Raw genomic sequence first — 24,009 nt, forward strand, 5'->3', positions numbered from 1 at the left:
GTTGGACCATAAAGAAGGCTGGGCGCTGAAGAACTGACGCATAAGAACTGTGGTGCTAGAGAAGACTCTTGAGAGTCCCGTGGACAGCAGAGAGATCAAACCAGTCACTCCTAAAGAAAATCAACCCTGAATATTCATTGGAAGGACTGATGCTGAAGCTGAAGCTCCAGTACTCTGGCCACCTGACATAAAGAGCCAATTCATTGGAAAAGACCCTGATGCTGGGAAAGATTGAGGGCACAAGAAGGTGGCAACAGAGGATGAGATGGTTGCATGGCATCACCAATTCAATGGACGTGAGTTTGAGCAAGCTCCAGGAGACAGTGAAGGACAGGGAAGCCTGGCATGCTGCAGCCCATGAGGCTGCAAAAAGTCTGACACAACTTAGCAACTGAACAATAAATGAATTTAGAGTCATCAGTACAGAGAAGGTATGTCTAGAGACAATTCAGGAAGGTGAAAACAATAAGGAGACGAAGAACAGAACCTTAGGAAATTCAATATGTAAGCGAAAAGCAAAGGATAGAAAGCCAGTAAACTGAAAACCAATCACCAGAAAGACGAGCAGAGCGGGTGAAGACCCAGGAAAGAATCATCCCAGAGGGCAAGGGAAGAGAGGATAATCAACAAGTGCTGAGTGCTGCTGAGAGGTCAGGAAAGATAAAGGCTGAAAACTGTCCACAAGAGCTGTTTCAAATGGTGCTTAGGGCCAAAGGCAAGACTGCAACAGATTTGGAACAATTCTAGACTTTTTCCCAAGAAGCTTCATGATGAAGGGAAGGAGACAGGGTGAAGACGGAGCGAATTTGGAGCAGTGATGCTTGTTTCTATTCTAACTTGACGGGAGAGACGTCCCCATGTTACATGGCAAGGAGTGAAAAGATGGAACAAGGCTCCTGGGCAGGAGAGGAGAGGATCCTGCACGTAAACCGAGACGCTGCCTCTGGACGCTTCCCTCGTGTCTTCTAAACGGGCAGAGGGGGGGTAAATACAAGCACCGTGCATTTAGGGTAGGGCGGGAGGGTCAAGCCGGATGAGCCCACGTGGCTGGAGACATTTGTTCTCTCTGAAGGAGTACATGCGAGTGTCTGTTAGACGAGAGAGGCAGAGGGCTGGAGAGAACCCTGAACTCCTGCAAAGAGAAAGACTGCAGACAGACACACAGTCCCAAGCAGAGGGCAGAGAGGAGACCACAAACTTGTAAGTGGCAGCCTACCACCCTGCGAGTTTGCAGTTTTCCTCAAAACGATCGAGTCCCACAGAAGAGCAGGGATCGAATGGCGGTGGTGGCGTAGTTTCGAAGTTGTGTCCGACTCTGTGACCCCGTGGACTGTAACCCACCAGGCTCCTCTATCCATGAGACTTCCCAGGCAAGAACACTGGAGTGCAGTGTGATTTCTTCCTCCAGGGCACCTTCCTGACCCAGGGATCAAATGTGAGTTTCCTGCTTGACAAGGCAGATTCCTTACCATTGAGCCACCTGGGAAGCCCATAGGGAGAGAACAGTTGGCGTAATTTCAAGGTTGGGGTTTGCCAATTTGATGCGGGCGTAAAGCAAGTAACTGCAATGATAAACCATAAAGCCAAGCAATTAGAAGGAAAGCATTCATGGGGGGATACAGCAGAATCACATAGGGAGCTTTCCTTGAAGAACATACCCCATGGGAGACCTTCAAGAGATAAAAGAGCAGGTGCAGCAAGAGGGAAAAGAGAGAAAGGTGGAAAAATAGGGCCGTTATGGTCAAGGACCAGAACAAAATTCAGGGGTACGCCGTCCTGAGTTCAAAGTGCGTTCAGGAGAGTGTTTCCTGTATTTGAAATTTCAATTACAGGCAATTCCTTCCCCGCCTGTCCCGCCCCCGCCACCCCCACCCCGACAGTTCCCGCCCCAGGACATGCTGGCTCTAAGCACTGGAGCAGTGGTTCTCAACCACGGCTGCACGTCAGACATGCAGGGAGGTGTCAGCAAACGGAGATCTGGGCCCCACTGCTGGAGTCTAATTTAATTAGCCTGTGTGTGTGTGTGTGCCCACGTGTGTGTGTGTGTGTGTGCGCGCGCGCGTAAGTCACTTGGCTCGTGTCCGACTCTTTGGGACCCCATGGAATGTAGAGTCCATCAGGCTCCTCTGTCCATGGGATTCTCCAGGCAAGAATACTGGAGTGGATTGCAATTTCCTTCTCCAATTTAACTGGTTTGGTGTTTCTCTTTAAAGCCGCCTCAGGTAATTCTAAAGTGGATTTAGTATTAAGAACCACTGCTTTAGAAAGAACAGAACTTTAGATTTATGTCATAGTATTAAAGAAAAACAGACTAGCAGGGAAGAAAAGAAATAACTAAAACTGGAAAATGGTGAAAGAGGATCTAAACCCTACATCATATATTTAAAGATGTCCTAAAAAGGAAAGCCAGGAAACTACTAAAGCACAGCGCTACACTCCACACACACACACACACACACACACACACACACACACTAAAGCACAGCGCTACACTCCACACACACACACACACACACACACACACACTAAAGCACAGCGCTACACTCCACACACACACACACACACAGACACACACTAAAGCACAGCGCTACACTCCACACACACACACACACAGACACACACAGACACACACTAAAGCACAGCGCTACACTCCACACACACACACACTAAAGCACAGCGCTACACTCCACACACACACACACACCACACACACACCACACACACCACACACACACACCACACACACACACACACTAAAGCACAGCGCTACACTCCACACACACACACACACACACACACAACGCAATGATGTTTTCAAGAATTCTGTTACAGATCCTAGAAAACTGAGGAGCTGGGTGCCTCACTGCAGCCAACGAGGAAGAAAAAAGACAAACCTGTGCTCTACTAAGCAGAGAGAACTGAAAACCAACACTGAACACCAGCCTTCTGGGTCAACCGCAGTCCCCTTCTCCCTGGAGGGAAAGGCAGCCTACAGGGTGAGCGTGATAATCACCTTACGCACACGGACCCCCCTCTTCTGCACAAAAGGTAAAGGAAGCAGCTGTCTTCTTTCATACACGCAACAATTGTAAGTTTTTTAGGCTGCCTGATTGTCTTTCTATACCAGTCATTTTCTCCTTTCAAAGTTTTCCAAGAAGCTTAAAATCACCCATTGCAAAACTAAATGCTACACACCTATAGTCTCTATGCTTAATTTCAACCCAAACCAAATAGTGCCATATTACTCTACCCAATTATTTTATAAGTAACTGTCCCCAATCTTAACTTTTATTTGCCACTCTCTAGTTCATTTGCTAGGTTTTACAACAAAGTAAAAGTAATGCAGAGATGAACTGTTGGTCATAAAAGCCGAAAAAGACAAACATGACCTGTTGTCTGTTGCCTTTCCTGTAAAGTCTGTTTCCTGGTGTTACAAAATCAGGGCTTCCCTGGGGGCTCAGTGGTAAAGAATCCACCTGCCAATGCAGGAGACGCAGGTTCTATCTCTGGGTTAGAAAGAACTGCTGGAGAAGGAGATGACAACCCACTCCAGTATTTGTGCCTGACAAATCTCATGGACAGAGGAGCCTGGCAGGCTACAGTCCACGGGGGTTGCAAAAGAGTTAAGACAGAGCAACTGAACAACAATTACAAAATCCAGAACCAAAATACTGTGCATACATAAGACCATACACTCCTAGGCCAACCATATTTATGCCTTTGATGAAAATTACTTCACTAATTGTTAATAATAGAAAGGCTTGTCCCTCCCTTTCTATCTCAGTCTTAAATATTTCAAGTTTAAATCAACTACCCAAGGCACTCAATCATCATCTGTGACTTTCTCAAAATCAGACTTAACTGCAAGTGAACATTTTTTTCAAAATTCAAGGAGTATTTTATCTCCCAGTTTTAGGGTAGTTTAACATGTTCTCATAATATTTAGCTAAAACAGAAGAAAACTTTCTAATTCCTCTTCAGTCTCCCCCCCCCAAAAAAAAACCCTGTTCAACTTTCCAGAGTCTTCAAACACTGAAACAAGCAGATTTATGTATCTGTGATTTACAAAAATCAACAAAATTCTCCACACCAGGGTTCATCCTATGGTTTCCATCAAAGAAGAGATTTTTAACAATGTTATTTTATACTCTTTCCTCTCTTAACACTATAAAGCAGTACTACAGCCTAATGAAAAAAGCACAGAACTGAGAAGGGCCTGATCGCATCACCCAGAGGTGATTAACTTGCCGTGTGGCATTAAACAAAACTCGTAAACCTCTCTGGCCCTCAGCTTCTGTTTGTGAAATAAGAATAGAATCATCCTTATCCAAGATGGCTACTGGCTCCAAGTTTTAGAAAATGCAGATGACTGTATTCTTTTTCTTCCTGAGAATTTATCTATACTTTGTAAGCATTATTTAAAATAAAAATAATGTACTTAAATAAAAACACATTTAATTAAAAATTAATATAAAACATACAAATATAAATAAATATATAAAATATATCATAGTTGAAAAATACAACTTACTCAACACGATATAGCCAGACTTATTTTTTCACAGCAGGTCCTTTTCTGTAATTGCTAGCAGTTAAAGACTATTTTGACCCAGAATGGCATTCTGCAAATCTACTCCTGTAATCTCCACGCTTAATTTCAACCCTAAACCAAACAGTGCCATGCTATGAACTGTTTCTTCACCTGTTCCCTAATGAAGCCAAAAGTATTTCTTTGGACTTGAATTTACAGAGTTATGTACAGTGCTGATGAAAGCCATCTGCTGGGAACTTTGACATTCCTGTCAAAGGAAAAACCCAGAAGAAACAGCCTAGATTTTCTTGGGAACCAGCTGCTGCTGCTGCTGCTGCTAAGTCGCTTCAGTCGTGTCCGACTCTGCGCGACCCCATAGATGGCAGCCCACCAGGCTCCTCCGTCCCTGGGATTCTCCAGGCAGGAACACTGGAGTGGGCTGCCATTCCCTCCTCCACCAGCTGCAGCTGAAGGAGCCCGAAGCCCACCCGCGCTGGAGAAGCGGAAGGTGAAGTGGCTGCAGGTTTCACTCACCTGCCGCAGACCCTGGCAGTGCCGGCTCCACCCCTGCGCAGCCAACCTGTAAACAGCTTTACTAGAATGAGGCTCACAGCCAAGTCCACACGTAACGTTTATTTGGTTCTTTAGGAAGTTTCAAATCAGAGCATAAAAAGTATTATAAGTTTAAAAACCATTTCTCAGTTCACCAGAAAAAAAATTTTTTAACTCTAGTTTAACCAGCAAACTTGGCACCCAGATTCAGTCCTTTCACACAGCTAAGAACCAGGTCAGTGTAATTACACTTCACCAGTATTCTAAATAGCAAGAGGAAAAAATATCTGTGGAGAGTCTTACAACTGCAAGACGCCTGGAATGACACAATATTTTTCTTCCGGATTCATGAAAGTTTCTGTTATCTGTCTGCTTCATAGTATTAACAGTCAATACAATGTAAAAAAGTGCTGGCCCGCGTGTCTGGATGAACTGAATAAAAGACTGGCAGCAGAATAAGAAAAAAGATAATATATTTGGCATACATTTATCTTCCATTTGGTGTTTTATGAGACGCCATAATGAAAATTTGTATTATTAAGTAGCTATTATATAAATATACTATGCCTATAAAACTTAACCATGTAAAGTCCTTTTGAGACTTCAATAAGAAAGTGCCTGCATGTTGAAGCACTCAGAACAGTGGCCAACACATGGTCAGGCCTTAACAAATGTTACCTATTAATAGTTTCTATAAGCAACTGCTTCCAGTTCCTCTGCCTCCCGATACAGGGCAGAGAAAGAGTTAGGTCATCTCAGTCTCCACTCCCAGAGCAATCTGCTGTACCACCTGTCTTCCTTAATTTCTTCCATTTATTTCATCAGTTTATAAGCTGGCCCAAGAAACAGCAAAGTGCTAGCAACTGTGACTCAATGGTAAAGAATCCGCCTGCAATGCAGGAGACACAGGTTCAATCCCTGATCCAGGAAGATCCCCTGAAGAAGGAAATGACAACCCACTCCAGTATTCTTGCCTGGAAAACCCCATGGGCAGAGGGGCCTGGCGGGCTGCAGCCCATGAGGTCACAAAGAGTCTGACATGACTTAATGACTCAACAACGAGTGGCTGAGTGTAGAAGTTTTGATCAAAGGCTGTTTCAGTGGCTCAAGTTTTCCCTCGGTGTATCATGGACTGAACACAACCGAAGCACACAGAGCTCACCCCAGGCTAACTCGAAGACCAAAAATATCTGCGCAACTGACTGTATTTAATAAACGCTGCATTACAAACACACCTCTGCCTGAGCTGTTTTTAATTTTTTTTTAAATAAGTCTTCTGAGACAAAGTCAATTTATATTAACCAAATTTATATTTAGGGCTTCCCTGGAGACTCAGATGGTAAAGAATCTGCCTTCAATGCAGGAGACCCAGGTTCGATCCCTGGGTGGGGAAGATCCCCTGGGGAAAGGAATGGCAACCCACTCCAGTATTCCTGCCTGGAGAATTTCATGGACAGAGGAGCCTGGTGGGCTACAGTCCACTGGCTCACAGAGTCCGACATGACTGAGCGACTAACATGCACACACACACATTTATATTTAACCCACCTCAATGACTTGTTAGTAACAAATTTTTATTTCTAGCCAGCTTCTCCTCAGGACCCAGGATACTTAAGGGTCATCAAAAAATCATATAAACAGTGATGTAAGAAATGTACGATACTGTAATTACAATTAATGTAATTAACTATAATGTAAGAAAATAACGATTATTGAGATCAATCAGTTGCAAACTCGCTGACATTACAAAATCTACATTATTCATGTTGCTGTATCCTTGCCATTACTTGAAAAAAAAAGTCAGCAACATATGGTTAGGATAATTTTCTCTAAAGCAATCCTTCTTCACTTAAAGAGTGATACAGTTGTCATTATCCTCCATTCCTTCTCCCACAGAATCAGAATTAAAACTTGCATCTTAAAGAGTTTCCCAATAATTAATTATACTATAAAATACACTTGCTTGCATGCTCTCATAAGGATTTTAAATTGAGAACTTTTTCCACTTTTTACTACTAATTTATGTCATCTCAACTTTTCTGTAGCGTCTACACTTTCTGGTATTTGCTATGTGTGTGCATGTTTTAAGTAGACAAGCATTCTGCCAAGCAGTAAACACACTCCTGAATTTAACAGCATGGACGATTACTGTAAAGTACCATAGCAACAAAATATCTGAAAACATTACCAAGCTTACATTTATAAACAATTTTATCAGATCCACTACACTAACACATAAAATGTGAAACAATTTTATGATTAAGGCCATTTCCAAATAGCTAAATCAAAGCTCTCATTCTTAACTCTCCTAACTTGAAAATATATTTCCATTCTAATCAGCATCTATACATCAAAAATCAAAGTTCCTGTCAAAGCCTCATTTATTCTTTGCACTTAAAATGCCAAGTTCCAGTTACATAGAATAATTTGGACTCTACTGAATTTCAATATAACTTATCTTAGAAGGCTAGCAATTTATCATTTAATCTTTTGGCTCCAAGTCACTTAGCTGGGTAATGACGTAAACAATAACATTGGTTGACAGTATCTTCTCTTCCCTTCCCAACTGGAATGCTTCAGCAAAATATAATTCTGTTCCACAATACTCCACAGATTAACAGTTTCCTCATCTGGCTGATCACCACAGGAGCAGTTTTCTGGATTAGTAATATGGAACATAAAATAAAGATATTCAGGTACATTGTTCTGTGTGTAAAATGAACCCAGAAATTTGAAATGAAGGTGAAAATTATTTCTGAAAGGGAAATGGATTCTTCCAAGATTCAGTGTCCAAAGTAATTCTTTTAATGGACCATTCAAATCTCAGGTAATAATTAGCCTCACCCAGGAAAACATCTTATTCTTTCTCAAGAGATTCACAGCAGCTAACTGTTACACACATCAAAAAACAATGATTGTAAAAACTAAAAGTTATATTTTGTGAACTAAAACAACGGTGTAAAAAAAGTTATTGCCCATTTCTATGCTGTCTGCCTTAATCCCCAACAGGACCTAAATCATAAATGCACTGTTCGTGGTAGTCACCTAAACACTTACTGAATAAATAAAAGTAAATGAACAAATTTTCTTACAGTAACGTCTATTTCAAAAAAAAAAAAAAAGGAAATCTGCAAGCAGAAGTTCTTATTTAAGCCAGTTACACATACCACCTCCGCCTATAAGCAGTTATACACATCACCTTCACCTGTAGCCCATAATTCAAGGGAAGGCAACATTCTGTCCCAAATTAAAGCACTCTATTATAGCCACGCAACAGACCCCAAACTACAAATCAGAAGACTCCAGGGCCATCTGAAATGAAAATTAATACACACAGAAAAATAACTTTAAGGGGGAAAAAAAAAGTCACATAGACCAAACTGTTTTTTAGTTATGGATCTCAGGTATACAAAAATAAATTATTCATAATCTTTTACTTCTGCTACATTCTTACTGCTGGTTTGAAATCAAATTCAGAATCCATTCTATGACAGAAAGAGAAGAAAGGGATGCAAACAGTGAAAGGGGAGCTCGGGACATGTCCTCTCCCAGGTGCCTCGCAGTAACACCAGGAACACTCACAACTGGACCCAAGAGCACGGACAGGCGTGACACCGAACGACTCTCGGGAGGAGCAGGCACCTCCGCGACAAACACTCTGGAGCCGGGATGCCCTAGTCCAAAACCTTGCCCTGTCTGCCACCTAACACCTCTGTGACTTGGACAAGTTACTGAAGCTCTTATGCCTCGACGTCTTCACCTGTAAAATAACAGCACCGATCTCACTGAGCCGTATGAGGATCCCATGAGTTAACCTATGTGCGGCTGTAAGGTAATGCCTGGCGCACAGTATAAACAAATCAAGTTAAACAAACTCACCATAAACTATCACAGCCTAAGTTAGCACAGAAATTTCCCTCATAACATGGATAAAACTTTTCAATCACAGTATCTCCAGATTCTCCTAGTTATCAACGTGAAGACACACTTTAGTCCAAGTGTCTTCACGAAAACTCTCAAGATTTTTTGTACACAGCCATCTCACTTTCAGAGCAAAGCAAAAACTACTAGTTGCTGAAAAGTTAACATATAGCTCCTTCCAAAGGTTAACATCACAATTAAAAAAAAAAATTAAAAGTTAGAGCTGATACGGAGAAAAGTAAAGGGGAACTTGCTCGGGCTACTCCACAGTCCCTGCGCTTGCTCCCTCACCCACAGCCGACCAGACCAGCAGGTACGCGCACGGCAGACCCCAGGTGCGGCCCCTGCAGCTCCAAGCAGAGCGCACGGTCCCCGGCAGGCATTCAGTAACTCTCTGCTGAATTAATAATTACCTGTATTATCAAATACAACCTGGATAATTTTTTAAAGAACATCTAGGTTCATAACAGCCATCAATCAATTCCAAATGGGAACTGACTGAACAGTTTTTTACAAAAGAAGACAGTAGTTAAATACAACAAAAGGAACAAACATAATCTGTTCATAGGAGGAATAATTCCCTGCCCTGAAGTTTACTGCATTATGATTTTTAATGTGAGCTTTTCATATCTTTGGAGAAAGTCACACAGAAAACTTAACCCCTGAAAACAAGACTCCTATGAGAAAATATATAACAGATCTCATTAACCCTAATGTTGTAGATAACTACCGTAAACTGGCTTCCCAATCAGACCAGTACAAATACACAAAAATCTACTCAACAAAACTCAATTTTTCCACAGTCACTTTGCTTTACAATAGTGTAATATGTAGCCAAACAGATATTTCTAACCAAAGCAAACCAGCAGACCTCGAATGGATTAAATATTTTTTTAATGCAAAGGTCTCCAGTCTAGCAGCAAAATAAGGACTGTTGGATTACACGGTTTTCAAAAGTCCCTTTCAAAAGTACAATTTTAGGGTGTTAAGACTCAGTTTTGTCCTCAATGTACTATATCGACTACCTTTAAAAAAAAAGATATGCACAACTAACATTTCATGTATGGCTAACATTTTTAAAAATTAAAATACCTAATTCAAGCAAGAGAAATTAAAGCACTCAGGAGTTCTAACAAGAATTTATAATACCCGATTCACAGATGTGACACTGATTTCATTCTAAACTATAAAGTATTTCCCATTTCCATGCAGTAAACCTAGAGATCATCTGATAACAGTTGTTGAAATCAATTGTTCTATTTCATTTAACTTCAGCCATGGGATCAAGAAACAATTCATACAATCCTTACAACACTGAACTGAAAGAATGAAGTATTTCAGTTCCTTGTCCACCTTGAATTTTCAATACACCCTTAATGAACGCTCCGATGGTACAGAACCATGTTATGAATGGGACTGCCTATTAATTCAAGACTCCATTAGAATCATTTTAAGGGTAATAACAGTTAAGATAATGCTTCTATTTCAAAGCCCACAGGGAAAACGGAACCCTAAAATAGATCTCTAAAATTTTCATCCAAAAAAAAACTGTTCATTTTCAATTGCTATTTAAAAAAAATCTACGGGCGGGTTATTAATTCCAAGAATCTAGATCAAACCTCAAATATTTTAAAATACATTTAAAGTACATTCAATGTTATTAACTTTAGAATGTTAACATGCTGGAAACAGCCTCCGTGGGCTTCAGCAAAATGAAGATGCTGCCACTGGCGTTCACTAAGGTGTGCGACAGCCGTAAAGCACACCCGCCCCACAGAGCTGCAACTCTGGGCGCCTGGAATAAACTCACAGCTCTCACACCAGGCCAACGTGAAGAGGAGCTACTCACAACTCTGCTCACCCTGGATATCTACTTAAGGGCCAAGGTTAACTGTTAAGAAGACACTTTCAGCTGTACAAAGTAACGGCATAAAACACAGCACAGGAAGGTACCTGTGTGCACCAAGACTCCCAGCTCCCCAGAACTTCAGCGACGTGGACTACTGTATTCCTGACCCACGCAGCTACATCTGTCATGAGCAATGTTTAGGACTTTATCGCATGCAAAAAAATAACACACACCCAAAATTAGAATACAAACAGCAGAAGTAAGAATTGCTAAATCTGCTTTGCCACTGCTTTGGTCAGGATAATCAGTCTCATTCCTGGCCAGTAAGAAAACGAAGAAAGGAAGAAGACAGGTTCTTAGAGTTTCCAGCATCTGGCTGCTCAGCGACTTCAGCAGGAAGCTATTATAAAAACTTTTACATAACAGTTTTAAAGTTCTAAGTATGTTCTTTTGGGCGGAGCAATACTCTGCACTTTGAAATCTTAGGCATCAAATATGTCAAAGTATGAGAACAATCACATCTATTGAGTTCTCACCACCTAGATTTCACCAATAAAAGCCAGGCAGTGATTATCCACAAAGGGCCCTGAACGCCCAATGTAACCGCTATTGAACAGCCTAGAAATGTGGCTCTGTAGCAAGCTGTCTCCCCAGCTCCAGGAACACTGATGCGCACGCCCTTCTTACCTTATCCTTCTCATGTGGAAGCAGCGACACGGGAGGTAAGGAGGAGAGAGACTCACAACTCTCTTTCCCATCCACACTGGCTGCTTTAGTGTTGAGCCGATAAAGAGGTCCATCTTTAAGGAGTCTGCCGTGGCCAACGGCGCGTTTAATAGCCAATCGTAACTGCTGGTGAAGGCCAGAGGCAGCACCGCCTCCAAATAATGCAGACACATCCTTCTGACCTTTCAAAAAACGTTCAATGCTTTTCAGAGTTGAGCCGCCGGACTCCGCCAAGCCCTCAACTGCCCGCTTGATCAGTTTATTCCAGTCTACATTTTGTTTATTATCCAATTTTCCATGGTTTCGAGGTTTAGGAAGTGCTATTCGCCCAGGATTATCAGGATCTTTATAGGAATTGAGTCCTTTATTTGAGACCTTCAAAATTGTTCCATCCTTGACACTCAACTCCAGTTGCTCTAAAACAGTTTTACGATCCAAGCCGTGGGATGAAGACACTGCATTGCATATCCTTTCTTCTGAAGGCCGCTGTTTTTGCTTCTTCACTTTTTTGATGGCCTCCAAAATCCACTCCGTGTACAGCGGGTTGGCGAGTTTTACCATGGTGAAGGATTCTGTATATCCATAGAGTCGCTATCCTTTATCCCGATGCTGCGTAAGTTTCACACCACGGAAAACACCATTCCCGGAGGCTGGGAACCAGTTAACCATAGCATACAAGTTTTCTGGCCTCGGTCCTTTCTCCTTTCACAAAACAGGTGCCTCCCCACTTTTACTTTAGAAACCAAAACAACCTGCTATCTGAAAAGTCTTCAAACTTCCCAACAACCTTCTCAATAGCACCACATGTGGGTCTCTTCATAAAGGTGTAAGAACTCAAGAACATCTCATTCCCAGCAGAAAAATGTGCATCTTATGCCTGAAAAACAATGAAAACAAAGTCAGTTTTCTATCAAGGTCCACGTTATAAGTAAGTTATAACTGAAGCATCCTAGCCTTTAAAGCACTCCAACAGAACGTGTTCACTGAGCACCTGTAAAAGTGTGAACATGTTTCTATTATTGTTCAAAACAATCATGTGTGCAAACCATTGGGATAACAAAGAAAAGGGAAAAAAAGATGAATGATGAGGAAACAAGATGAGATGCACTATACATGACCTCAGGCTATAACTAACCGGACTGTGCTGGCTATTCTGCTCTGCACAATCTCCGCTCACCCGTCTATGAACTAAAACTCTTCCTTGACAGCTTTCCCCAACAAACTAATCAGAACTTCAACAAGTTACCTGAATTAGTAGAAAGAATCCTGCAATGAAAGTAAGAGTGAATCTTTCATCTTTCAAAATTCCAGACATTTAGACTGGATGAAAATAGTCAATAAGAAAGGCAGAAAACCACTGAGAAAATGTTTTAGCTGTTTCATCTAGTAAAAGAAACAAAATTTACACACAGCACAGTTCATATTTTAAGTACACTATTACTATAAACATTCCAAGTGGAAAGAAAATAACAATGGAAATAGTCAAGTGTGAAAAGTGTTTATAAAGAATTTTAAAATAAGCCAATTCCATTCAGATTTTAAGAATCACATGCTGTGATAGCTTCTCCTAGTAACATTCAATATATTGGAGAGAGTCCAACAACTGTCAAAGTGTTCGCAACCAATCTACGGATACAGAAACTAGAAATGAGAATGGCCCGGAAATTCCTAGGTTCAAACGTACACTTATTTACATATCAAATGTAGAGTTCAGAGGGGGGAAATATACTGCCTGCGTGTAAAGAGAAGATCTCATAATGATTCAAGACTGTTGTCCTGAAGCGAACATTAATGGAAAAAAACACACAAACATTATGCATATACACGTTGCCACTCCACGATCAAAGTCAGTAACACTTTCAAACAAAAGAACCGGGCAGATTTGCATCTTTTTAAAAATCACCAAAATAATGAACCCTATAACTCCTTTGCTTCCAAAAATAAATCTAACCTTACCTAAATGTTCTTGAGAACTCTTATAATGAGGAGCCTTTACAACATAAACAATGTCGTAAAGTGGCTCGCGCAGCAATCCTTCCTTAAAGAGTGCCACTAAACTCAAAACAAAAAGTTTAACAAGATGCTAGGAAACCGATAGTACTATTAACTCTGATAAGAAAGAAAAGGCTCGAGTAAACACTCAAACCTAAGGCAAGACTTAATTTTTAAATGAGCTCTGGCTGAAAAGCGCCCCCCCCCCCCCCAGGAGAGAACTAAGCTACATTTGGGTGAGAAGCGTCTCGAGAGAACAGAAATCATAGAAGCATTAGTCGGAGAAGTTCATTACTGGGGGGGACTCTGCGCTGAAAGAAAGGAGCGGCTCCAGCCCGAGTTTCGGCGGCGGGGCCCGTCCCGCACCGGCTCACCTGCCCCGCAGGTGAAAAGAGAGAATGAATGACAGCCGCTGCCTGCCTCCTGGCTCCGCACAGGGGCCCCGGGTCTGCGGCGAGCAAAGCGCCTGCAGACTTGAACTCCAACTCGGGGAAACTACCCCCTCGCTCCCGACAGTCCTCCCGGGCCTCCTTCCCCGCCACCCCCACCCCCCTCCACCCCCAGACACAGCTTCGCGCTCTCTTTTTTTAAAAGAGCGAGAAAAACTTTAAAAAACAACAACTTGGCGTTGGCACCAGCCTGCAGCTTGCTTGCAGACGCGGGGGGCCGCCCGGCGGCTCCCACCGGACGGGAACACGGAACCCAGGGACGAAGTTAACAATGAAATCACGTGAAAGAGTTGCGAGCGGCGCACGTCTGCGCTCCCGGGCGCCCCGCAGCCGGGCCGGGTCCCGGCGGGAGCGGCGCGGGGCGCGGGGCGGGGTTGGGGGGCCCCGCCGGGCAGGTCGGCGCTGACAGGCGCCCGCCACCCCCCGGCCCCGGGCTGACAGCGCGCGGACCCGCCGCCGCACGTGCGCCCTCCGCGCCCCCCGCACGGCCGCCTGTCAGCCCGCGCGGCGCGGCCGGGCCCGGGGTCGGGCGCAGGCACCGGGGCCGCGGGCGCCGGACGGTGGGCGCGCCCCGAGGGAGCCCCGGCCGGCCGCCCGCCCGCGCACCCGCCCGCCCGCGGCCTGGCCGCCGCCCCCTCGCGACTCCCCCGTTCCGCGGAGCCGGGCCCGGGCGCGGGGCGCGGGCCGCGGGCGCGGGGCCGCCGGGCGCCAGGCGGGCGCGAGGGGGCGGCCGCGGCGCCCCAGCCCGAGGCCTGGCGCAGAGCAGCGGGAGGCGGCGCAGGCCGCGGCGGGGCCTGCAGCGGCCACTCGGGCCCGCGCGGCGGCGGGGCGGGGCCCCCGGGCGGCTCGGCCTCGGGCTCGGCGGCCGGGGGCGGCCGGGGGGGGCCCCTCGGCTACTTACCGGGGGCGGAGAGCGCCGGGCGCCCGGGGCCCGGGGCCGGACCGCGGAGATGCCCCGAACTGACACGGCCGCCATCTTGGAGACAGTGCGCTCCGGCCGGGGGGAGGGGAGGCGGGGCGGCGGAACAGCCGCGGGGGGAGGGGAGGCGGCGCGAGGGAACGGCGGCCTGGGGGAGGGCGCGGGAACGGCTCGGGAGGGAGGCGGGCGGGAGGGGAGGAGGGGGCAGCGCGGGCGGCGGGCGGGGCGGGGGGGGCGGCCGCGGAGCGGGAAGAGCTGGGCCGGGCGCCGGGGAAGGCCGGAGGGCGGGGCGGGGGCAGCAGGGAAGAGCCGGCCGCGCGGGTCACGTGGGGCCGGTACAAAAGGCCAAAGTGGGAGGCGGCGCCGCGCGCCCGGAGCCCCGGCGGCCGGGGGGCGCCCGTGCGCGGGCCGGGCCGGGCGGCTCCCCTCCCCGGGGCCGGAGCAGCCGCGGCGAGCCCCATGGCACCGCCGGGGGAGCGGAGGGCCGCGCCCGGGCGGGGAGGCTTCGGGGCGGCGCGGAAATCCGGTAGGATCCGAAGTCTTGATGGCGCCCCGTGTTTACAGCCACCGAGCCCGGCTCCTCGCCGCCTCCGCGGGCGGCCCCCCGGAGCCGGGACCGGAAAGGGGCGGAGGGCGGGGAAGCCGCCCCCCTTCATCACTGCGGTGTCCGCCCCTTCATCACTGTGGTCCCCCCCTTCATCACTGCGGTGTCCCCCCTCGTCACTTCGGTGTCCTCCCCACCCCCCGCTTCATCACTGCGGTGTCCCCCCCGCCATGTTCATCACTGCGGTGTCTCCCCCGTCCATGTTCATCACTTCGGTGTCCCCCCCTTCATCTCTTCGGTGCCCCCCCCATGTTCATTTCTTCGGTGTCCCCCCATGTTCATCACTGCGGTGCCCTCCCCTCCGTGTTCATCACTGCGGTGTCCCCCCCTTCATCACTTCGGTACTCCCCCATGTTCATCACTTCGGTACCCCCCTCCATGTTCATCACTTCAGTGCCCTCCCCTCCGTGTTCATCACTGCGGTGTCCCCCGCTTCATCACTTCGGTACTCCCCCATGTTCATCACTTCGGTACCCCCCTCCATGTTCATCACTGCGGTGTCCCCCCCATTTGTCATCACTTCGGTGCCCCCCCCAATGTTCATCACTGCGGTGTACCCCCCCCCCCGCCATGTTCATCACTTCGGTGCCTCCCACCCCCAGTGTTCATCACTTCGGTGTCCCCCGCTCGATGTTCATCACTTCGGTATCCCTTCGCAGGAAGAGGAGAGGGCGCGAGGCGGGAGGGCCGGGGCCGAAAGTTGGACGGCGCGCTGAGCCCTGCCGCCTTGACCTCACCCTCCCCTCCCCGGGGGACCTGTTGGACCGCGCAGAGCCATCTCGCTCTGCAGGGGCCGGTGTGCGCCCCGCGCGGGTCCCCTGCGCATCTCAGCCTGGAGCCTCCGTCGGGCTCCCGCCACGACTCCCTGGTCCGGTGCGCCTGGCCGTGCTCGGGCCCGCTCTCTGCCGAATCTACGGCCGAGCTGAGAACGGGGCCCTTTTCACGGCCCGTCTGTCCTCCTCTGGCCGCACGGATGTTTTCTTTGTCTGGTGTCCCGTCGGTGGCAGGGACTACTGAGTGAGACCTTTTTATTAATCTGCATTCCGGGGAAGGGCAGTGCATGACAGATGACAGACGAAATAACTCATACTTTTGTGTGGACACGTTTTCCCGCCCCCGGACCGTTTCACCGGCCAGACTGTTCTCCCCAAACATCTGGATTTATCCCAGCTTTACTATTTAAAGTCCATGCTCTGGCTCACTCCCCTAACGTTTCCTTCGTGAACTTTTGCAGTTGGATCGCTTGCCCTATCCGTGTTGCTCTTGTTGTATGGTCTTTTATCTACGTTTTATGAGCATATTCCCAGGTATATTCTAGGATGCCTCTTAGCATCTCCAGTGGGGTAGTGTTGTACGTGCAGTTCAGAGTCCAAAAAGATGTTGCTAGTGAATGAACAGTAAGGTGGAACTGTGCTTTTGAACTGTGATGTTGGAGAAGACTCTTAAGAGTCCCTTGGACTGCAAGGAGATCCAACCAGTCCATCCTAAAGGAGATCAGTTCTCCTTCATTGGAAGGTCTGGTGTTGAAGCTGAAACTCCAGTACTTTGGCTACCTGATACAAGGAGCTGACTCATTTGAAAAGACTCTGATGCTGGGAAAGATTGAGGGCAGGAGGAGAAGGGCATGACAGAGGAGGAGATGGTTGAATGGCATCACCGACTCAATTTGGACATGGGTTTGGTTAGACTCCAGCAGTTGGTGATGGATAGGGAGGCCTGGCGTGCTACGGTTCGTGGAGTTGCAAAGAGTCAGACACAACTGAACTGAACTGAAGAGGTGGAATGTCCACCTCTACCCCCATCCAGCCCTCTCTCGTTTATGTCTCAACCTATACTTTTCTTGTCTCTATAGCTTTTCTCCATTCTATTCCTTAGCCTTATTCCTCTATACATCATAGACGGTCTAGGCCATTCAATAATAACATAAAAACTTACGTTTTCAACTCAGTATCCTACCACTGACAATTGATAACAGTAATTACAATGTGAGATTTACAGAATCACCATTTTCTTCACCTACCACTAATCCGCATCCCCAAATGAGGAGAGAAATGTGGGGATAGAAAATAATCTATTAGGGTACTTTCCATTCTAGATGAGTTAGATAGATGAATTCTCAGGAAAAATGAGAGACATTTGTAATGAAAATACACCTGTAGGCAGGAAGTGGGAGAGACTCTTTTAGAAGACTAAAACAATGCTATTTCCCAAAGAAGACAGGTAAAGTCATACTAATAGAAAATGAATGAGTGTGTGGTCTTCAGAAGAAAATAACTAAGATGGCTTTTGTTTGCTTTTGGATAGTTTGGAAGAAAACTAACCACAGCCATTGTTGTGAAAAGACCAGACTGGAGTTTAAGCACACAGTAGCAAGAATTTAAAACAATTTGCAACAACAAAGCACAGTTTAGCTTTTCAAACAGCTTCCATAGAGAGTCTTTGCTTTACATTTGCATAACTTAATGGCACATTCAGGCAATCTTCTCAAAAGACTGATTCATGTCTTCATCTTTTGCATGCTAAAAAGAAAGCCACAGTATCCAAAGGATAGTTTCTCTTGGTTCAGGCTTACTCAGAATTCAGCCCTGTTGGGCTGGCAGCTCAAAGTTTGTCCCCCTTCCACATTTCACTCTAGATATCCCTGCCTTTTCAGCTTTGTCTGTTAAATACATTTTATGCAGAGTTCAGCTAAACCTCAAGTTGGATGGTTGCTCTATCCTTGTTTCAACAGGAGTTTTAGTCCATTTACATTTAATATAATTACTGTGAAATGAGCCCAACTGTATGATAATTTGAACATTCTTTGGCATTGCTCTTCTTTGGAATTGGAAAGAAAACTGACCTTTTCCAGTCCTGTGGCTACTGCTGCATTCTCCAAATGTCCTTATACATTGAGTGCAGAACTTTAACAGCATCATCTTTCAGGAGTTTAAATAGCTCAGCTGGAATTCCATCACCTCCACTAACTTTGTTCATAATCATGCTTCCTAAGGCCCACTTGACTTCACACTCCAGGATGTCTGGCTCTAGGTGAGTGATCACAATCATTGTGGTCATCTGGGTCATTAGGACCTTTCTTGTATAGTTTTTCTGTGTAATCTTGCCACCTTTTCTTAATTCCTTCTGCTTCTGTTAGGTCCTTGATGTTTCTATCCTTTATCGTGTCCATCTTTGCATGAAATATTCCCTTGATATCTCTAGTTTTCTTGAAGAGATCACTAGTCTTTCCCATTCTATTGTTTTCCTCTATTTCTTTGCATTGTTGATTTAAGAAGGCCTCCTTGTCTCTCCTTGCTATTCTCTGGAACTCTGCACTCAGATGGGTATATCTTTCCCTTTCTCCCTTCATGGATCACAGCCTTATTGTGAAGGGGCTTGCATAACTCAATAAAGCTATGAGCCATGCTGAAGAGACCCATCCAAGACAGCCAGGTCACAGTGAAGAGTTCTGAGAAAACAGTCCACCGGAGGAGGAAATGGCAACCCACTCCTGTATTCTTGTCTTGAGAACCCCATGAACAGTATGAAAAAGCAAAAAGATTGACTTATTCCACTATACTATAAAGGATTATTTTTGCCACTTCCCTCCAAATGCTAAGAGCATAGAATAATATTGTTCCTCCACTTAATCCTTCCCCTTTTGTGTTCATCATTATCATGGGTTTTAATTGTGCACATATTTTAAACCACAGCTGAGATTGGGTTTTGGCAAGACTTGATCCCCTTCTGTTTTGCTGCATCTCCTACAGAACAGCCTTCCAGGTGTTCCAACTGAGAGTCTGTGTCCCTGGAGCCCACGTGGTCACTGCAGACACTGAAATCTAATGCTGCTTTCCTCAAAACCCTGAGGTGGCAAAAACCTCCACTCTGCTTTCCCAGGGCTTAACCTTCTGGTTCAGCAAGTAAAGAATCCACCTGCAATGCAGGAGACCTGGGTTCAGTCCCTGGGTCCAGAAGATCCCCTGGAGAAGGAAATGGCAACCCACTCCAGTATTCTTGCCTGGAGAAGCCCATGGACAGAGGAGCCTGGCGGGCTACAGTCCACGGGGTCACAAAGAGTCGGACACGACTGAGCAACCGAGGACACACGACCTTCTGTCTCAGGCATCTCCCGAAACTCGAGCGAGGACTTCCCTGCTGGCCCAGTGGTTAAGACTGCATGCTTCTCATGTAGGGGGCCCATGTTCGATCCCTGGTCAGGGAAGTTGCACATGCCACAAGGTACAACCAAGAAAATAAATAAAAATAAAGATCCATGTATCTTTTAAAAAAGAGAGAGAGAAACTTGAGGGTAACCAGCAGAGACTTGGCTCAGTTATTCACTTGTCCCTTTTCACTGGAAATCTGGCCCCTCTGGTGATTCTGTCTCTCCAACCTTAATGAACTGCCACAGTTGCTGCTGGTCTCTCTGCCTCTCGGGGCCTCTTCTGTGGCGCTGTTCCCAAACTCGGACTCTGGCCTCGAATTTCCCCGAGGAACAAAGGTGCTGGAGGATGTCCCCCCACCTGTGTGTAAAGTTTCCCCTTAGTCGAGACTGGATCCTCTTAAGTCCAGTCCCTTCAGTTGCTTGCTGATGCCTTCGAATAGGGCTTTTATCCTGTATCTGCCCGCCTTGTGGTTTTCAGCTGGGTCTTTGGCCTGCTCTAAGTACCCCCACCATACTCAGAACCAGGAAAAAGTGTTAAAAATGAAAAGGTCTGTCCTTCCTTCTCCTTAGAAGAATGTCTGAACAGGCCTTTGCCTGATGTATCAAGGTAAGTTTCCAGTTCTTCCTATGTATCAGAATCACCTGAGTACTTTTTAATAAGTAAAGATTCAAGGATTCTATTCTGGACTTACTGAATCGGAGTTTCTGAGAGTGAGACGAATTTGGCTCTGTGTTTTAAAAAACTCTGCAAGTAAGAACTTCTGCCCTGACCTTGAACAAGTATTGGAGACTGGGTTTATCCTCCCCGCCTTAAATAACTGCAAAGCCTAAAAGACTATATGAAACAATGGTTTTTAAGACATTGGACAATAAGGTAGGGCAGTGGTGACTGAAATGAGAAGTGAAGTGGAACCAGCTCACTGCCCCAGCCTACTGCACTGAGACATGCTCAGACCTCAGCCCCAGAGCCCAGCAAGATTATTGCTCAGTTGAGGATGCAAAAATCACTGCTGAGAGAGAGCAAGGTATCTAGCTGACATTTGCAGGACAGGGAACCAGAAAGGGGAAAGATGCATCTATCTAGAACCCCAGGTGTCTGCAGGCTGTGAATGAGTATTCATCTGCACATGATTGAGAACAAATTAATTGGGGAAAAAACCACCAAAATAGAGCACGTAAAACAGAGCTGTCATATGAGTGGAAGTAGTATCTGTTTCCAGAAGCCAGAATGGAAGGCTTTCAACACCGTCAGCTTTGGGTAGAGTCCACAGGAGGGTATCATCTTAGTATTGAGGCTGTACTTACCCTTTATTGGGGGTTAGGAGAGAGATTTGTTGCAATAATGGCTGAAATACTCCCAAATTGAATGAAAACCATGAATCCACAAACTCAAGGAGTTTAATGAAGACCAAGCACAATAAACAAAACCGTAACCACACCAAGGCACATCATGCTAAAGTTACTGAGCATCAGTGGTAAAGAGAAGAATCTTAACATTTACCAGAGGAATAAAAGACACGTTATATATAAAGTGAAAGTCGCTCAGTCGTGGCCGACTCTTCGCGACCCCATGGCTGACTATACAGTCCATGGAATTCTCCAGGCCAGGATACAGGGGTGGGTAGCCTTTCCCTTCTCCAGGGTTCCCAACCCAGGGATCAAACCAAGGTCTCTCACATCACAGGCAGATTCTTTACCAGCTGAGCCACAAGGGAAGCCCACTTTATATATAAAGCTACACAGAATTACATTAGGCTTATCATTAGAAACTATATAACCAAGAAGGAGAAGAGAAATCTTTAGAATATTGAAAGATTAAAATCGACCTGAAATTCTTCATTCAGAAAAAAAAAAGTCTCTTAGGAATGAAGGCAAAATAGCGAGTTTCTCAGACACATAAAGAAAAGGCTAAGACAGTTATCACTACTGACCTGAACGGCCAGAAATGTGGAAAACATTTCTTCAGAAAGAAGAGGAAAGGGTATATCCTTTATTAGATGGAAATGTTGGTTTGTAGAAAGATAGTACTAGAAATGAGAAATGTGTGGATAAGAATAATTTTTTAAAAAATAAATTATTTTTTAAAAAATAATTTAAAAAAAAATAAAAATAATTTAAAGGCAAATTAAAGACAATACACATGGAGCTTAAAGCATAAGTAGAATAAAGTGGATGATGGTGTTGTCCGGGGAGATGGAAGTAGCTGTCATAGGATTTTACACTACACATACAGTAAGTGCATAATATTTGCAGGTACTGGGGTAAGCTGAAGATGCATATTATAAGTTCTAGAGCAACCACTACAAGGGATAATAATAAATCTGAGGTATAGTTACTAGTCCAATATTAGAAATAAAATGGAGTCACAAAATTATTCAGTCCAGAAAACAGGGAAAGAAGAAAAAAGGAGCAAAGAACAGAAGAGACAAATAGAAAACTGTCGCAAAAATGACAGATTTAAATTCAACCTTGTTGGCAATTATATTAAATATATATGGTATAAACATCCAAGTAAAAGGTACAGATAATCAGATGGGATAAAAGTATGAACCAAATGTGTAGTGTCTATAAGGAAGAAATTTTAAATACAAAGACAAATAAATTAGTAATAAAGAATGAGAAGAGATACACCAGGCAAACATTAATCAAAAGAATACTGGAGGAAAAAAAAAAAGAATACTGGAGGGACTTCCCTGGTGGTACAGTGGTTAAGACTTTGCCTTCCAAAGCAGGGTGTGTGGGTTCAGTCCCTGGTCAGGAAGTTAAGATCCCACATGTCTTGTGGTCAAAAGACCAAAACTTAAGACAGAAGTGATATTATAACAAATTCATTAAGATTTGAAAAAGAACACTGGAATAGATGTATTAATATAAAAAAGGTGATTTTAGAATGAGGTTTATTAACCAGGAATAAAAATGGATATTTTAGAATGATAAAAGGGTCAATTCATCAAGAGGATTTAACAATCATAAATGTACATGAAACTACTTGCAGAGCTTCGAAATAAGCAAAAAAGGAGAAGACGAAAAGAGACAAATCTACAATTAGAGTTAAAATTTCAACAGTCCCATATCAATAATTAATCAAAAACATCAGTAGAAAGAAAATGAGTAATGATATAGAAAACATGAGAAATAATGTCAACTAACTGAGATTTATAGAACATTGTACCAGCAACAGAAGAATCCACATGCTCACTAGTGTACACAAAATATTCTGGGTCATAATAGACTATATTCTGGGTCATAAAACTAATTTTACTATATTTAAGATGATTGAAATTGTACACAATGTGATCTCTGATAAAATGAAATTAAGCTGGATATTAATTACAGAAGTGTATCTGGAAAATCAGCAAATGTTTGCAAATCAAGCAACACATGGGTCAACCAGGAAATTAAGAGAAATTAGAAAGTGTTTTAGTGAATAAAAATGAAACATATCATAATGTGCAGCTAAATCAGTGCTTAGAGGGACATTGAGAGCACGAAACAGTTATATTAGAAGCGTGGAAACATCTCAAATCAATTAATCAAGCTTTTACATTTAGAAATTAGAGAAAGAAAAGCAAATAACCCCATAGTAAATGGAAGGGAGGAAGCAATAAAGAGTTGCAATCAATGAAATGAAAAGCAGGGAGGCAAAAGAAAAAATCAATGAAACTGAAAGATGGTTTGCTGTAAAGATTAATGAAATCAATTAAACTCTAAGGAGACTGGCCAGGAAAGCAAAAAGATAAGACATGAATTAGCAATATAAAGAGTGAAAGATCCAGGAATTTCCCGGTTGTCCAGTGACTAGGACTCTGTGCCTCTCCAGCAGGAGGCACAAGTTCAGTCCCTGGTTGGGGAACCAAGATCCCACGTGCTGTGCCGGAAGGCCAAAATAGATTAAATATAAAAGAATGAAAGATCCTACACGCATTAAAAGAGTAAGGAATAATATGAACAACCTTACACCACAGCATTGAACAACTTAGAGTAAATGGGAAAATTCCTTGAATGACATAGTCTACTAAAAGATATACAAGAAGAAATCATTCAAATAATCCTACATCTATCAACGAATTGGAGTTTATAGTTTTAAAACCTTCCACAAAGATACTTCAGGCATTGTTCTCACTGGTAAATCCTACCACACACTTAATAAAACCAGTTATACATAAATTCTTCCAGAAAATTGTAGGAGAATATCTCCCAACTTATTTTCTGAGGCCAGCGTTACACTGATTCCAATACTAGACAAAAGAATTACTTAAAAAAAAAATGTCCTTCCTGAATGTGCATGCACAGATGCAAATTTCTTTCAAAAGTTTTAG

The 24,009-nt window shown here is 44.6% G+C and overlaps 1 protein-coding gene and 1 long non-coding RNA gene across 3 annotated transcripts in view; one reads left to right on the forward strand and one right to left on the reverse strand.

The window, feature by feature from the left end:
* KAT6A (lysine acetyltransferase 6A) overlaps window positions 1-15,071 on the reverse strand; it is a 103,495-nt gene extending 88,424 nt beyond the window's left edge. For both annotated transcript variants that reach the window (XM_043893246.1, XM_043893245.1), the window contains exons 1-2: window positions 14,922-15,071; window positions 11,541-12,456 (exon numbers count right to left, since the gene is read on the reverse strand). In XM_043893246.1, the coding sequence (XP_043749181.1) occupies window positions 11,541-12,140 (600 nt within the window). In that variant the 5' untranslated portion in view covers window positions 12,141-12,456; window positions 14,922-15,071. The remainder of the gene's footprint in view (window positions 1-11,540; window positions 12,457-14,921) is intronic.
* A 177-nt stretch (window positions 15,072-15,248) lies between these two features.
* The window catches only part of LOC122687701, a 32,156-nt gene continuing 23,395 nt past the window's right edge, over window positions 15,249-24,009 (forward strand). The window contains exon 1 of the long non-coding RNA XR_006339226.1: window positions 15,249-15,465. This is a non-coding gene — a long non-coding RNA (uncharacterized LOC122687701). The remainder of the gene's footprint in view (window positions 15,466-24,009) is intronic.

This window comes from Cervus elaphus, chromosome 32 (genome assembly GCF_910594005.1).
Source record: "Cervus elaphus chromosome 32, mCerEla1.1, whole genome shotgun sequence".
NCBI lineage: Eukaryota > Metazoa > Chordata > Mammalia > Artiodactyla > Cervidae > Cervus > Cervus elaphus.